The sequence below is a fragment of the Petaurus breviceps genome, unplaced genomic scaffold (genome assembly GCF_028583685.1).
Source record: "Petaurus breviceps papuanus isolate PSGF00001 unplaced genomic scaffold, PetGlider_PUasm1.0 208, whole genome shotgun sequence".
NCBI classification, from domain to species: Eukaryota; Metazoa; Chordata; class Mammalia; order Diprotodontia; family Petauridae; genus Petaurus; species Petaurus breviceps.
In genome coordinates, this window is record NW_027185852.1 from 13,038,798 (window position 1) to 13,053,796 (window position 14,999).

Genomic DNA, 14,999 nt, shown 5'->3' on the forward strand with positions numbered 1-14,999 from the left:
TCTTAAACAGTGAAATGGACCCCCATGTTAGAGACTGTGTGAGGAGCTACACCGAAGACTGGGCCGTTGTGAACAGAAAGTAAGTCATGGTGTTTTGTGTCTGTCTGCAGTAGCTGCTCCTGGAGCTCGGGCTCAGGCACTAGAAGCCCTGAGATTGGGAAAACTCCTGACAAGAACAGGAGAGGAAGAACCACTGCTACACCGTGGTCACTTCCTCAGTCTGCTTCCCTCTTAGAACCAGACACTCAAACAGAGCCCAGACCCCTAGAGGTGAGAGAGAAAGGAAAGGCAGTGTCCGTGTCTGTCTGTCCCTCTGCACTACCCACACCTGCCTCCACCTCTCTCTGATGGCCCGGACAGGACTCCTGATGGTGATCCGATGGTGATCCGAGGAGACGCCCTGTGAGCCCTTAGTACAGGCTGCTAGAATCAGCCTAAGAGAAGGAGATCACTGACAGTGACTGCCCCTTTGAAGGCACATCCTGCTTACTGTCCTGCCCTTGGGCTGGTTGTCACAGTTCATGGGGTTTCATCCACCCCTTGGTGGGATACTAGCAGCATGCTTTCTCAGTGACTGAATAAAAACATGGACCGCAGGCCTTGGCAAAGGAGAGCCACTTTTTTTAACTTGCAGCTTTGACAAAGGTGTGGACCACCGCCTCTCAGCTGTCGAGCAGAAGGGTGAAACCCAGGAACAGAAGGGTGTGTGTGTGTGTGTGTGTGTGTGTGTGTACAAAGTGTGTATGCATATATGTAAGTCAGAGGCACAGTCACTACTTTTATGTGTATGTATTCAGACCCTGTGACACCAGCTCATCTGTGTTTATGGTTGCACATTCTGTGAGGTTTGGGCTGATCTCAAGTCTTTGCTCACTGACCTTTCACTTCCAACACAACCTTCCCCTTATCATTTAGTGAAATTATCTGTAAGCTACACTTAACACCGAGGTAGTTTTGTTTAGAGCAGTAATTTAAAATGAGTCATTTACATAAAGTAAGATCTTGGAACCAAACCTGGCACCAAACTCAACAGTGCACTTTTTAACCTGTATTGTGGATGATGTTATTAGCTGCTAACTAGCCCTTTACTCCCTGATCATACGTAGACGCCAGTGGATTTGTGTTCTTACCAGTGTGGGTCCTCCCTCCAACATGTGAACTGCAGCCCATCCAAGCCTGCTTGACCCCGGCTTCTCCTAAATCTGCCGTAGGGATTTCACCCAACACGCCGAGGACTTTTAGATGCTTAGATCTTGCCCTCATACCAGTGGAGCACACGGACCATTGATTGTCCCTCACTCTTGCTGTAGGGTCTCTCTTTTCTGCTCATAGCCACTGTGTACTTCCCTCTTGTCCTTTGGGTGAACCTTAGACTGCAGTACTCCGTAACCTGCAGCCATACAGTCCCAGCAGAAAAACATTCATGTTACAAAAGATGGCTTTTTGTTTGAGGGAAATGATTGGGGCCGTTAAAAGCCCTGTTCAAGTTAGTTACCAAAGTCTCTACTCCACTTTCTTCCTCTAGTTCTGTTCTGGGCTCAGCTCTGTGTCTATTTGCCATTTCTGTCTAATTGATTTGTCCTGATGGATGAGGCTTTGAGTGGTCCATCCACATGTACACCAGAGTATGGATAACAGTCATTCAGTATCCGCTTTGTTTTTCCAGTGTGGTTGGTTAGATCAAACTCATTTGAGTGTTTGTGAGTCTTTTTAAGAAGGAAACCCTGCAGTGCTCTTGGGTTTGATACAATCCACACAGTGTCACATGCAGACAGGATCCTCTTTCCATATGGATTTCCTCTTCCACTGGGTATCGTCAGTGATGGTGGCAGGTACCACCTCCCAGTTGGCATGTTTCCTGGACTGCCATCCCTTCCTTTGCTCTTGTCCTCACCTGTTTGAATGTGGGTTCCTTGAGGGCAGGGAATGTCTCGCTTCTGTATTTTTATCACTTGTGCTTAGCTTAGCCCTCGTCACTTACTAACTGCTTAGCATGTGCCAGTCTGTCCATCTGTGTCCATCCATCGGTCTCTGTCCCTTTCAGTCTTTTTGCACCTACAGAGCTGTGGTCTGTGGAGTAGAGTTTGTGGAAGCCTTCCCCTTCCTTTCTTCTTCAAGAAATCGTTTTAATTCTTCTTATATTAATTTTGTGGAGTTAGGAAAGCAGGCAGTTATTGATAACGTCTCATCCACCTCGGAGGTAACAGTGAGGCCCTAGGCATTTCCCAAACTTTTGATGTTTTCCCTTCCTCCTACCTCGGTGATTTCTCCCAGACGTGTGCCTAGCACTGTGCCAAGCGCTTTGTAAATGTGGCCTCATTTGATCCTCACGAGTGCTGAGAGGTGGGTGCCACTGACATTCCCGTTTTACAGCCGAGGAGATTGAGGCAAACAGAGGCTGGAGGACTTGTCTGCTGGGCTTGAGTGGAGTCAGTGCCTGCCTGAAGCTCCAACCTCTTGCTGTCTGCTGGTCCAGCTCTCCTGCTTCCCCAGCTTCAGTGTCCTCAGCAGCGTTTCCACTCTGCCATTCAGCAGTCTGAAGCTGGCATAGAACCCAGACGTACTGGGTCTGCTGTCTCCACTTTCCACCTTTGTGGTTTCCCTTGTCCTCCTGGCGTGACTTTGGCCTTCTGACGCTTTCTTTGACTGGTTTTTACCTCCGCTGATTCTCACCATTTTATAATTCAGGCCTGCTCATAGTCTCCCACAAAAATCGTCCTCAGGGTTCCTAGTTTGCATTCTAAATTGACGCTGTCTTTGGCCGATTCCTCCGGGCTTATGTGATGCTGGGCTCTCTTTGTCTGGATCTTCCTCCATGTTCTGCGCCCCTCCCCCCCCCATTGTGGGTATTCCCCAAGGCTCTGTTCTAGGCCCCCTTCCCCTTTCTCTGCACTCTCTCCTTAGTGACTGTGACAGCTCCTATAGGTTTAATGATTATCTCCATGCTGATGACGCCAAGATCTATATGTTCAGCCTCATATCCGATCAACTTCTAGCATCCATAATCTTCTCTCTCCTCACATAGGAAGTGGGCTGCCTATCAATTGGGGGATATTATTTTTTTTTAATAAATCAATCGGGGTTAAGTAACTTGCTCAAAGTTACACGGCCAGTTATTTCTGGGTGTGGTGCTAAGTATCAGAGCCTGGATTCGATCCCAGGTCATCCCGACTCTGGGGCCGGTGCTCTTACTCACTGAGCCACCTGGCTGCCCCTGGGATATTATTATTTTGATATAACAAATAGCAAATAGGAAGAATTCATGGAATCTTGGTACTAAGACTTACTTAAAATGGTAGAATGAAAAAAGCAGTTGGTACAGTCATATACAGTGACCACAGCAATGTCATGGGAAAAATGTTGAGGAATATCTGAAGTCTGATCAATGCAGTGATCAGGCCTGACCCTAGATGGTGCCAGTGAACCTTATCTCCCTTCTCCTGGAGCAGGGCAATGGAAGGTGCTGAAGAAGGCAAAGGTGTGTTTTCACCTGGACTTCTTTGCAGGGGGTGTGGGGGGTAGGCACTGGTACCAGGAAGCAATCACTGCCAAGTGAAATGATCAGGAATAGGAAAAACTTCAATAAAACTTGAAAAGAAGCTTTTCAGTGAAGTGTTAAAGCTGTGAGACGGGCAGCACCTTGATGCTGGTCTGTGATTCGAGGGTTTTCATGTCTGTTTTCTCTCCATGAGCAGTGTTTATTGTACTAGTGCCTTCCTTGCAACTGATGGAACAATTCATTTGTTTTAATAGAGGAAACAAAAAGGCATTTCTTTTGAAATGAAGATAAAAAAAATACTTTCAGTCCCAAATTCTCTCCCTTTTATTCACTCCCCCACCCACTGAGAAAGCAGGAAATATGATATCCATTATATGTGTGAAGTCATGCGAAACGTATTTCCACATTAGCCGCGTTATGAAAAAAAGTGAGGAAAAATAAAGAGAAAACAGTTGCTTCAGTCTGCACTGAGTTCATCACTTTCTCTCTGGAGGTGGATAGCACTTTTATTACAAGTCTTTGGAACTGTCTTGGCTCACTGCCTTGGTCGGAGGAGCCAAGCCTTTCCCAGTTGGTCGTTGCACAATATTGCTGTTCCTTTGCACAATTATCTTCCAGATCTTCTGACTTCACTTTGCATCAGTTCATGTAAATCTTTGCAGGTTTTTCTGAAAGCATCCTTCTTGTCATTTCTTATTGCACAATGGTGTTCTATTACAGTCATACACCACAACTCTTGTTCAGACATTCCTTCATTGATGGGCATCCTTTGATTTCTAATTCTTAGCCCCCACAAAAAAAAAGCTGCTATAAATATTTTTCTACATAGAGGTCCTTTTCCCTTTTTTTGGATGTCTCTGGGATACAGCCCTAGCAGTGGGGTTGCTGGGAGGGGTAGGCACAGTTTTATAGCTCTTGGGGCCTAGTTCCAAATTGTTCTCCAGAGTGGCTGGACCAGGTCACAACGCCACCAACAATGCATTAGTGTCTCATTTTTCCTGCATCTCCTCCAACAGTTGTCATTTTCCTCTTCTGTCATATGAGCCAATCTGATGGATATGAGGTGCTGCCTTAGAGTTGTTTTTTGTTTTCTTTTTGGAGGGCAACTGGGGTTAAGTGACTTGCCCAAGGTCACACAGCTAGTTTTTGCGTGTGTGCTTAGTTGTTTTAATTTGCATTTCTCTCATCAGTCATGATTTAGAGCATTTTTTATGTGTCTGTTGATTTCTTCTGTAAATTGCCTGTTCATAGCCTTTGATCATTTATCAGTGCAGAAATAACTCTTATTTTTATAAATTTGTCTCGGTTCCCTGTATTTTTTGAAAAATGAAACCTTTATCAGAGAAATGTGCTATGAAGGTTTTCCCCCCAGTTTCCTGCTTTCCTTCTAATTTTCGCTGCATTGGCTTTATGTAAAACTTTTAAATTTAATGTAATCAAAATTATCCATTTACTCTTTGTCTCTTGTTTGATCATAAACGCTTTCCTTATCCATAGATCTGTCAGGCAGATTTTCACAGTTTCCCCTAATTTGATTATAATATCACCTGTGTTAAGTGTTGTGTATGGATAATAATTTCTCTACTCTGCTTCCCAGGGTGGTTGTAAGGAAAGTCTTTTGTTAACGCTAAAGCCTAAGCCACCCAGGCAGTAGGAAGTTTTCTTATAAATACAAAAATCATTGTGGGAAAGGAAGTTCAACATTTTTCAGATTTATCGGAGTGGTGTTAGAAGCAAAACTTAGTGATTTGCAGCACAATTAAATTTTCATAACAGAATTAAACTCTCTGCTCATGAATCATAACTATAAGGACTGCATTTGTGTTAGTCAGAGGAGGTGTGCTCCCCCTGTGCTAGGTCTCTGTGGGAACTCGAGCCCTGCTTGCTACTGTGTGGAGGCTTTAGAAGGCCAGGGATTCCCTGCAGATGTGGCCCGTGCTGGCCCAGGAGTGCCTGGCAGCAGGTGCTTGGGGAGGGCTTGCACGAATGCCTTGTGTCATTGCCTTTGCTGGGGCAGATCACGAGCATCACCAGGGACAGTCAGTGCATGTGTCCGAGGAGGCCTGGGCAGTGAGAGTCCAGAAAGAAGAGCTGGGCCTGTGGCCCAGGCGGTAGCCTGGGTGTGGTGAGGGTAACCGTGGATGGTGCTGCTGACTGGCTTCTTTCTCTGAGCTGCCCAAGGACATCTTTTACACAAGCAGCAGTTGGTCTGTGTGTTGTTGCCTTAATTTCTGAAATCAGGCCTTTCTCTGCTTTCCCAGTTCCTTTGGGTTTGAGCTTCCGATTCCTGTAAAAGCAGGTTCATTTTCACATGGATTTTTTTTTCATTTTTTATCTCGGCCTCCCAGAGTTTCTTCTACCTTTCCACTCATTACTGCCAAGTACTTTGGTTAAAAGTCTTCCTCACACCTGCTGTGCAGTGAGGATGTCCTCTTCATCTCATCTCCGCTGGTCCGTCATTCCTTGCCATTTCCCCAGTTTCTTGGGTCACCAGCTGACGAGAGTGAATATCCTGATTCAGCAAAACTAGAATTTGGAAAGATTGCCTGGGTTTTTATGTCAGGTACACAGATACACACACGTTAATAGCTTCCTGATCCAGTGGCCTTTTCTCCGTGCTCATTCTGGACCTCCCTGCAGCCTCTGACTCTGTTGGTCACTCCCTTCTCCTTGATTCTCTCTTCCCTCTGGGTTCTCAGGACACCTCTCTCTCCTCATTCTCCTCCTGCTTCTCCGCCAGCTGATACCCTCTAACCATGAGTGCCCCTCAGGGCTCTGTCCTGGAACCTCTTCTCTTCCTCTGTACAACTTCACTACCATGTTTCCCCGATAATAAGACACTGTCTTATTATATTTTTTTTTGGAAAGAAAAACACCAGAGGGCTTATTTTCAGGGGAGGGCTTATGTTGTCCTGCCTCAGCTCTCCTCCGCGGCACTGCTCTCAATGGCACCAGCAAGCAAATCACTGGGGAAGAACAGGATGACACGCTCACTGCTGCAGCTCTGATTGGATGCAGCTTGGAGCATGGTGTGCGTTTCACCCGGGGGGGGGGGGGGGTGGTCTAAAGGGGGGGAGTGAAGGAGAGGGTAGCGCCAGGGGTCACCTCCAATACAATAACAATCTCAAAAGGGCTTATTTTAGAGGAATCTTACACAGTAAGGGGAGGGCTTATTTTCGGGATAGGTCTTATTATCGGGGAAACACGGTAGGTGCTCTCATCACTCCCCTGGATTTAATGACCACCCCTGTACTAATGAGCCTCAAATCTAGCCATCCTGCCCAGCCTCTCTGCTGACCTCTGGTCTCCCATCTCTAGCTGCCTCTCAGACATCTCTAATCAGATGTCCAGTACACATCTTAAACCCAACATGTCCGCAACAGAACAGATTGTTCTTTACCCCAAATGCTCCCCCCTCATCCCTTCTCTGTTACTATGGAGGCATCAGCACCCTCCCACCCTAGGGCTCATCACCATCTCTCACCCCCACATCCAAGCTCTTGATTTCCCCCCTGAAGTCTCTCTGCAGGACCCCTTTCTCTCTTCTGATGCAGCCCCTTCCTCCCAGGGCAGACCCTCATCACCTCACACCTGGACAATGACAGTAGCTGTGGGGGGAGGGGGGTGCCTGCCTCTAGACTCTCCTCCCTCCAGTCCATGCTCAGTTCACACTTAAAGTGATTTCCCTAAAGCACAGGTCCATTCCAACACACACACACACACACACACACACACACACTCTCTCTCTCTCTCTCTCTCTCTCTCTCTCTCTCTCTCTCTGTTTGGCATTCAAAGCTCTTCATAGCATAGGGCCCTCTTGCCCTTCTCTCTTCTCATGCCTTCCTCCCCACCATGGTGACCATGGTGCCTCTGGCCTCCTCCCAGCTATACCAGAAACAACACTGCCCATCTCTGAGCTCTGGGGGTTTTCTCTGACTGGCCCCCATGGCTCTGCCTCCTGGCTTCCTTTAAGTACCAGCTCACATCCCATCTTCCCCCAGAAGCCTCTCCCAGCCCCATCTCACCCCCTCTGTTGATGCTTTCCTGCTCATCCTGCCAGTGGTTTGTGCAGATGTGCTTGCTGGCGTGCAGCGTCCCTCATGAGCCTGTGAGCTCCTTGAGGGCAGACTTGTCTTTCGCCTCCTTTCTGTGTCTCCCATGCTCAGAGCAGCAGGTGCTTATCAGTGCTCAGTGCTGACCCGCTGAGGAAGGGGACTGGACGCCGGTGCACGTTAATGAATGGGTCCTGAATGTTACGGCAGCCACAGTGACAGCTCTTCGTTTCCTGCACACACTTATTCTGTGGGGCATGGTTATTAAGAAGTATGTTCTCTCTGAGTAACGCCTCTGATGAATTCAGTTTGACAAAGGTCACAGGGGTCACCTGCTCGGTGTTTTTGATAGGTACCACAAGCTGGGCACTGGCTTTAACCCTAACACGTTAGACAAGCAGAAGGAGAGGCAGAAAGGTTTGCCCAAGCAGATCTTCGAGTCCGACGAAGGCCCCGATGGGAACAGCTACCAGGACGAACAGGTAACGCTCTTTCCATTTGACCGTAAAAGCTGTTCTTAGTCCGAGCTCTTACAGAACCTGCCTCCTGCTCATTGGCCTTTGTGTGCTTGACATCCCCCTCTCAGGATGACCTTAAAAGGCGGTCCATGTCCATTGACGACACTCCGAGGGGCAGCTGGGCCTGCAGCATCTTTGACTTGAAGAACTCTCTGCCCGACGCCCTGCTCCCCAGCCTGCTTGACCGGGCTGCGAACGAAGACATCGACCGTCAGAATGACGACCAGAGGAAGGCAGGCCGCCACAAGGAGCTCTTTGCGCTGCACCCAGCCCCGGATGAGGTGCGCTGAGATCACTGATAGCGGAGCCGAGGGAGGCCAGCCCTACAGTGCCCTCTGCAGGCGCGCACCGGCTCAGAGGCCGTTCTCTGCCTGGCTGCTGGTGCAGCTGTCCGGCCTCCCCTCTGGGGTGGGAGCCTTCGGCCCTGGTTTTCCCCGGAATGCTTTGCACATATGTAGGAAGTACTCAGAGAATTCTTGCTTGTCGACCTGACTGCATTAGAAACCTTGGGAATGTTGGTGCCATTTTTAATCTTTGTGGGACAAAAAGAAGTTTAGCTCACCCCAGTTGCTAAACTTCCAAAGTTACATTGCTGGAAATGAGCGGATTCCTCGTGCACTTGCTTAGGCTTAAGCCGAACCGTGTTGATGTTTTAGTGATTCTGAGTTGCGCTTAGACCCCACCCCGCACATTCTCTGGAAACATCAGCATCTTCTCAGCTGTCTCTACAAGTGCCGTGAGGATAGCTTGATGTCTGACTGGGGGAGCGTGGCTATCGAGAGTGTGTGCTGCCCAGCTGAATTTGTTCATTCTTAATTTTCTTCATCAATTTGTAGGAGGAGCCCATAGAGCGACTCAGCATTCCTGAAATACCCAGAGAGCACTTTGGTCAGAGACTCCTTGTGAAGTGCTTGTCCCTCAAGTGAGTATCCACTTCTCTTCCCTTCGCGTTTGTTTTCCAGGTGACTGCGCTAGGGTGCATCTGCCTCATCCCTCCTGCCGCCTCTGCCCTCTTCGCTTGTATGTGTGAAGGGACAGTCTCAGGCCTCCGTGTAGATGCCAGCATCTGTTACATGTGTAGGTTACTCTCCATGATTTTCGAAGGTTCCAGGTAGAAGTCCCTGTTTCCCACAGTAAGACACACAGCTTTTAAAGTCGCTTTCTCAGGATTTTACAGGGAGTTTTTCTTTGCCTGTAGAATATGGCTTCAACTTTGTCTGCAGATGAATGAGTTGATAAACCTTAGGATTTTAACAGATCTTGCTTGGTTTCTGTCAGAGTTAATTCTCCTGCATTTATTTCTTTAAAGAAGGAATATTGGAGAGAAAAGAAGAGAAATGTTGCAGTAATTAAGAGCATTAAAAAAGCTTCCAGATCTTAGGGACCCACTTGAAAACCACAGCTATACACCTTTGAGAGTTAATGATCTTTCACTGGGAACCTGTTTGGCAAGTTTCATGGACTTTTGAACGGAGGGCTCCCTGAGCCTGGGTCCTGGCCTGTAGCTCTTCTCTAATAGCACAAATGGAAGTTTTGCTGTTGCTCCCTTAGAGGAGTAAAGCTCCTGCTGCCGTGTCCATAGTCCTTGCCCGGGAGGCCAGCCCTTCTTGTTCCAGCTGTCCAATTTGGCCTAACAGCGTTAGAGATATGGCCGTGTCCATCCCACATGTCATAAAGGGGCAGGGTGACAGGGAACACGGATACAGTTTAGATTCTGAAAATGTCAGAAAGTATTTTTTAGAGTCATTTGTAGAAAATTACATTCTTAAAAAGAATGCTTTTTGCCTTTTAATTATATCAAACCCTCCTTTGCAAATGCAGCATGGTATGGTTAGTGATTCTCGTTTGGCTAACGGTCTCAGGAGTGATGATGATGATGATGATGATGATGATAGCTCGTGTTTAGATAGTGTTTTTTTTTATAAAGTTTGTAAAAACACCTTCCTTATGTCTTCTCATTTGATCCTCACATCAACCTGGGAGGAATCGTCTCCATATCATGAATCACAGAATGCTAGTTTCCAAGCAGGAAGGAAGCTTCAGGGTTCTCTAGTCCAGCGAGCAGATGCGGTGAGCGAGGTCAGTGAGGTCAGTGGAGGTGAGTGAGGTGAGTGGCCCAGGGTCCCACAGCCAGCGGGGGTAGGAGGCAGAGTTTGAACTCAGGTCTTTCCTCCAAGCCCCTGCCGTGTAGAGTATGTGGATGGCCCTGACCTCTGCTCTTGGCCCTCTGCCCCTTTCCTGGAGGAAAGGCCAAATTGTCCTCCCTGGGCTTTGTTCTTGGTCATCAATCTCCGCTAGCCTGCCAGGGAGGGAGCAGGGACAACTGACGTCCCACAGATGGCCATCCTGGGCCAGGCAGAGTAGAGGCGTCCCTCCTGGTGTCTGGCCTCTGGAGTCAGGTTCTCTTGATTCAGATATTGTTAGTAACCTCAGCTACTTGAGGCTTGGGATTCATCCAGACCAAACTGTGATCAGAAACGGTCCTTTAGGCAGCTAGGCAGAGCAGTGCACAGAGTGCCTGGCCCCGAGGCAGGAAGAGCTGAGTTCAGATCCTGCTCCACATGCTCCTTGTTTCTTTGTCCTTGTCTGTGAAGAGGGGACAGTAGTAGCGCTGTGTTCCCAGGTGGCTGTGAGGATCAGATCCAAGACCATTTGCAAAACACTTTGCAAGCCCTAAAGCCTCCTGTGGTTCCTGGCCACTGTTAACTTGGGCCGGTGGCTCCTGCCATGGCCATTTGGAGAACCACAAGTGCGTTGGCCACAGACACCCCACGCCCCTGGGAGCTGACCCTGGGTTCAGAGCTTCACCACAGTCCAGGAGGCCACAGTGGAGGGCACCTCGGCCCGAGGCGTCTGAAGCAGGTTTTGAAGGCCAGTGCTCCAGTGCCCTCCCCCCCTTGCCACACACCTGCCCTGCCTCGTGTTTAGGGGAAAGTGCCGTGTGGCTTCTCTTTGTGGTTTTGCATGAACAGCTCAGCATGGTTCAGGCTTCTGCCCGTCAGGGCCACAGCCCGCTGTAGCCCCGTGGCAGGCCCTGGCAGAGTGTCGCTGCAGCCAGAAAGTTGTCGCTGTGCGGATGGCTGGGGCATGAGCAGCCCCAAGCCCCATCTCTTACCGGGCACCTGCCCCGGCCCCCTCGCTCCCGGTGCCTTCCCTCTAGCTGTTATTTCTCACCCATGTCCTCTGTCCCCCTGATCCTGGGCTCCTCCAGGTCAGTCTTTTGACTCTGTGTCCTGAGGGTGTAGCAGTGCCGGGGCATGGCCTCCAGTGAGTAACTGTTCACTGATTGATTGAGGACCCTCTTTAAATTTAGTTTGATTCATCTTTAGACCACCATAAAGTCCTTGTCCCAAGGGTTAGCCTCTCGGGCTCACTAGGGGTGTATGGGCTCGGGGAGGAATTCCTTAGGGCGGCACCTGCTCCAGCGTGGCCTGGCCTGTGGACAAGAGCCCTTCGCTCCCAGGCTTCTGAGACCCCAGTGAGGTGGGGAGGCCAGCACTTTCCATGGAGTAGACCCTCTAGAGATGTCAGCTCCTCATGGTGGCATCCTCAGAAGCTGCCCTCTGAGCTCGTCCATCGAGGTCGCCGGCATGTGGCACCATGAGAAGAGAATGCAGGACCCCTGTGGGGAGGGGCATTGGTAGGTGTGAGTTCCCTCTATCTCCTGGCACAGGTGATGGCAAAGACCGTCTTTAAGACCAGGTTGCAATGAAATATTTTGACTTTTTGCCCATTTTTTTGTTATTAGCGTTGTTTCGTATCAGACCTAGGGCAACTGTCTGTGTAGAGAGGGCCTCACTGATGCCGACTAGCCACGTGTGTGCCATTGTGGGGCCAGGCCAGGGCCCGTCTGGGAGGGGCTTCTCCCCCACCGGGCATGCTGCCCCTCTGGCTCTTAGCGTTCTGCCTAGGTAAGCTGCTCTTTGTGGCAGCTCCCCTCACGCGGCTTCTCTGGAGGGAAGAACCAGAATTCACTGCTTCATCCGGCTGGACTTGCAGACACTGGTGGTTTGTCCCACGTCTCTTGTTGGGAGCCAAGGAAAAGAGGAAATGACCTCCTTTGTCCCAGAGGTCGGCTTCTGGGAGAGCCCAGCGTCCATGTGGCCCAGGCCTTGCCTGGCCGGGATTCCTCTCCCCGCATCATGGAGAAGTGGCCATTCAGCCTTGGCTTGGAGACAGGCAGCCTGGTCGTCCGCTTCAGGACGGCTTTGTTAGGAAATTCTTCCTCCGTGTGGTCTCCACCCATCTCTCCTAGTTCTGAAGGACAATTCTAATACCATTCCATTTGACAGCCCATCAAATATCTGAAGACAGCAATTGTGTTCCCCTCTAAAGTTCTTGGTACAACTAGGTATTTTCTGAAGTGATTTGTCATATGTGTGAAAAACGCATCAGTTAAAATTTAGTATTTTCTTGTGTGTAATTCACCACATTGTTATTATTTCTTTAGATTTGAAATTGAAATTGAACCCATTTTTGCAAGTTTGGCTTTATATGATGTCAAGGAAAAGAAAAAGGTAAGTTTGGACAATATGGGAACATATTTTTCAGTCATAATCAGCTTATTTTTGGTTGTGTGTGTGTGTTTGGAGGGCAGTTGGGGTTAAGTGACTTGCTCAAGGTCACACGGCTAGTTTTGTGTTAAGTGTCTGCGGCTGGATTTGAACTCAGGTCTTCCTGACTCCAGGGCTGGTGCTCTATTCACTGTGCCACCTGGCCACCCCCATAATCATCTTTTGTAACTTAAAAAAATTTTCTGAAGTCTTATTTTGATATTTTTAGCTATAATCATAGGCAATAATTTTTAAAAATGTTCCTAGAATATTATTTTGCAAGTATATCAGCAATGCCATATTCACAATGCCTATGGAAATTACAGATATGCTGATATAATTATCCATCACAAAATACATCATGCTTGCCATATGGGGGAATAAGCTAGAAGATTTATTAAAATACCAAAAGACTGAGTCCCAAAGCCAGAAAGTGAAAGCCATCAGAATAGTTATGAAATTGGCACAGATAGATAAAGTAGAAAGCACCCACATTCTCAAGCCTTTAAAACAGAACAGGCTACCTCAGGCAAAGGTCCTCCTCTCCCCACTCACAGCAACCACCCAGTGTCCAGGAAGCGCGCTCCCAGCAGCTCCGGCCCCTGGCAGTCCTCAGCAGGAGTCCTTAGCAGAAATTCTGGCTGACTCAAAAAGGGCTTCGCACTGCCGCTGCCTCTGCTGCTGCTGCCACCGTCGCCGCCACTGCTAGCCACCGCAGGAACTGTAGTTTGGCTTCTGCTTCCTCTTGCTCCACCCCTTCCTGCTACGTCAGCAAGTCCAATGGGGCATGGAAGATCTTTAAATCCCATGACCCTTACAGCAAGGTGTATATGAAATTCTTAAATTGTCAAGTAATTAATTAGTAAACATTGTCAGCATTTTGCAGAGTTCTTGGCACATAGTAGGCATTTAACAAGTGGTTTTTCATCAGTCTTGACAGAAAACAAATAGAAATTTTGGGTAAAAATATTCATTCTAAAGAGTGTTAAGCACTTTTCTATTTTGAAGCAAACTTGATGGTAAACTCCAATGTAATTTAGTGATTTCATTTCATTGAAAAAATATCAAAAGTAAACAGTATAGAGAATTAGATATGAATGGTAAAGTTCTTGATTGCTGTTATTAATAAAAAAGATTTGGTCATAGAGGAAAGGTATTTCAAGCAGATAAGAAAAAGGGGAGGGTTATCAGATGTTCTCATTGCTTTTTTAAGTAGCTAAAATGATATTCATTCCATGTTGAAGAATATGCTTCTTTTAATGGTTTAATAGCAGTGATCTTGTTGCCTTGAGCACTTCTTTCACTGATATAAAGTGGTGCTTTACTGTCCTGTCCATTCTAGAGGTCAGCTTTGGCCCTTTTAGTATCTCGAGAGGACCAGCATAGCAATGTACAGATGATCAGAGGTGCCCACTGGGGACGCGTCTTAGAGGCTGGCTAATGCAGCCTCTTCGTTTTGCCGTTGATGACACCAAGGGTCAGAGAGGCTCACCTAGATGGTGTGGTCTGGGTGCAAGCACGACGCTGGAGCTTTTCATGTTGCATCCTGATGCCCCCAGCTGCATTGGTGGACTCGAGCTTTTGCTAGACTATGGTCTGTCTCCTGTAGTCGCATGAGTGGTCCCGGAGGCCCCTCCCAGCACAGTGTATCTGTCCTGACACAGGTGTAGATGTTTCATTGACAGAGTTCTGTTGTCCTTTGGGTTATATGTCATTTTGGTTTTTCCAAGTTTATGATGTCAGATGATTCACAGACATCAAACATCCCTGAGTAAGAGCTGGCGTGAAAGACAGAGGCGTTTGTAGTAACTCAAAGCTTAGCATCAGTGAAAGGACTTCACAGATTACTGCCTCATGGACCATTTTCTCTTTCTTTACCAAGTTTATTGTCCATTGGGTGATACCCATCCTGTATCTGTAGACCTTCCTGTGGATGTGTGTGTGTGTGTGTATCTCTGTTTATCAAGACATCCCTCCATCCATCCACACGTGCATATATGTCCCACCTTGGGAGACTCCATGTGGTCAAAATTAGCTCCTCATTGACTTTGTTTTTATAGTGTGGGTGTTTAGACCAGTCTTGTTCTCGGTGCTGTCAATATGTTTTTAATGTTGTATTTGCTTTAATCAGCCAAGATCCTCCTTTTTACACTCCTGTTCCCATTTTGTCCCCCATTGAGAATACAGGGGAAAAACATTACAAATATGTATGGTGAATCAAAACAAATTTCCACATTGTCCACATCCAAAAAAATTCGTCTCATTGTACGCACTGAGTCCTTTTTATTTTTTGGGAGGTTGGCAGCAGGTTTTCTCCTTCAGTCCTTTAAATTTCTGGTTGGTTGTTTTGCTGATCAGACTTCAGCACAATAGTATT

General features: G+C 47.8%; 1 protein-coding gene across 6 annotated transcripts in view; it reads left to right on the plus strand.

Moving 5' to 3' along the window:
* Window positions 1–14,999, plus strand: part of LOC138165277 (dedicator of cytokinesis protein 7-like) — a 327,550-nt gene that overhangs the window by 191,280 nt on the left and 121,271 nt on the right. For all 6 annotated transcript variants that reach the window (XR_011169325.1, XM_069093434.1, XM_069093430.1 and 3 more), the window contains exons 5-9: window positions 11–79; window positions 7,904–8,033; window positions 8,138–8,350; window positions 8,906–8,991; window positions 12,520–12,586. Coding sequence is in view for 5 of the 6 variants with exons in the window: in XM_069093434.1 (XP_068949535.1) it covers window positions 11–79; window positions 7,904–8,033; window positions 8,138–8,350; window positions 8,906–8,991; window positions 12,520–12,586 (565 nt within the window). In the remaining variant the exon portion in view is untranslated. The remainder of the gene's footprint in view (window positions 1–10; window positions 80–7,903; window positions 8,034–8,137; window positions 8,351–8,905; window positions 8,992–12,519; window positions 12,587–14,999) is intronic.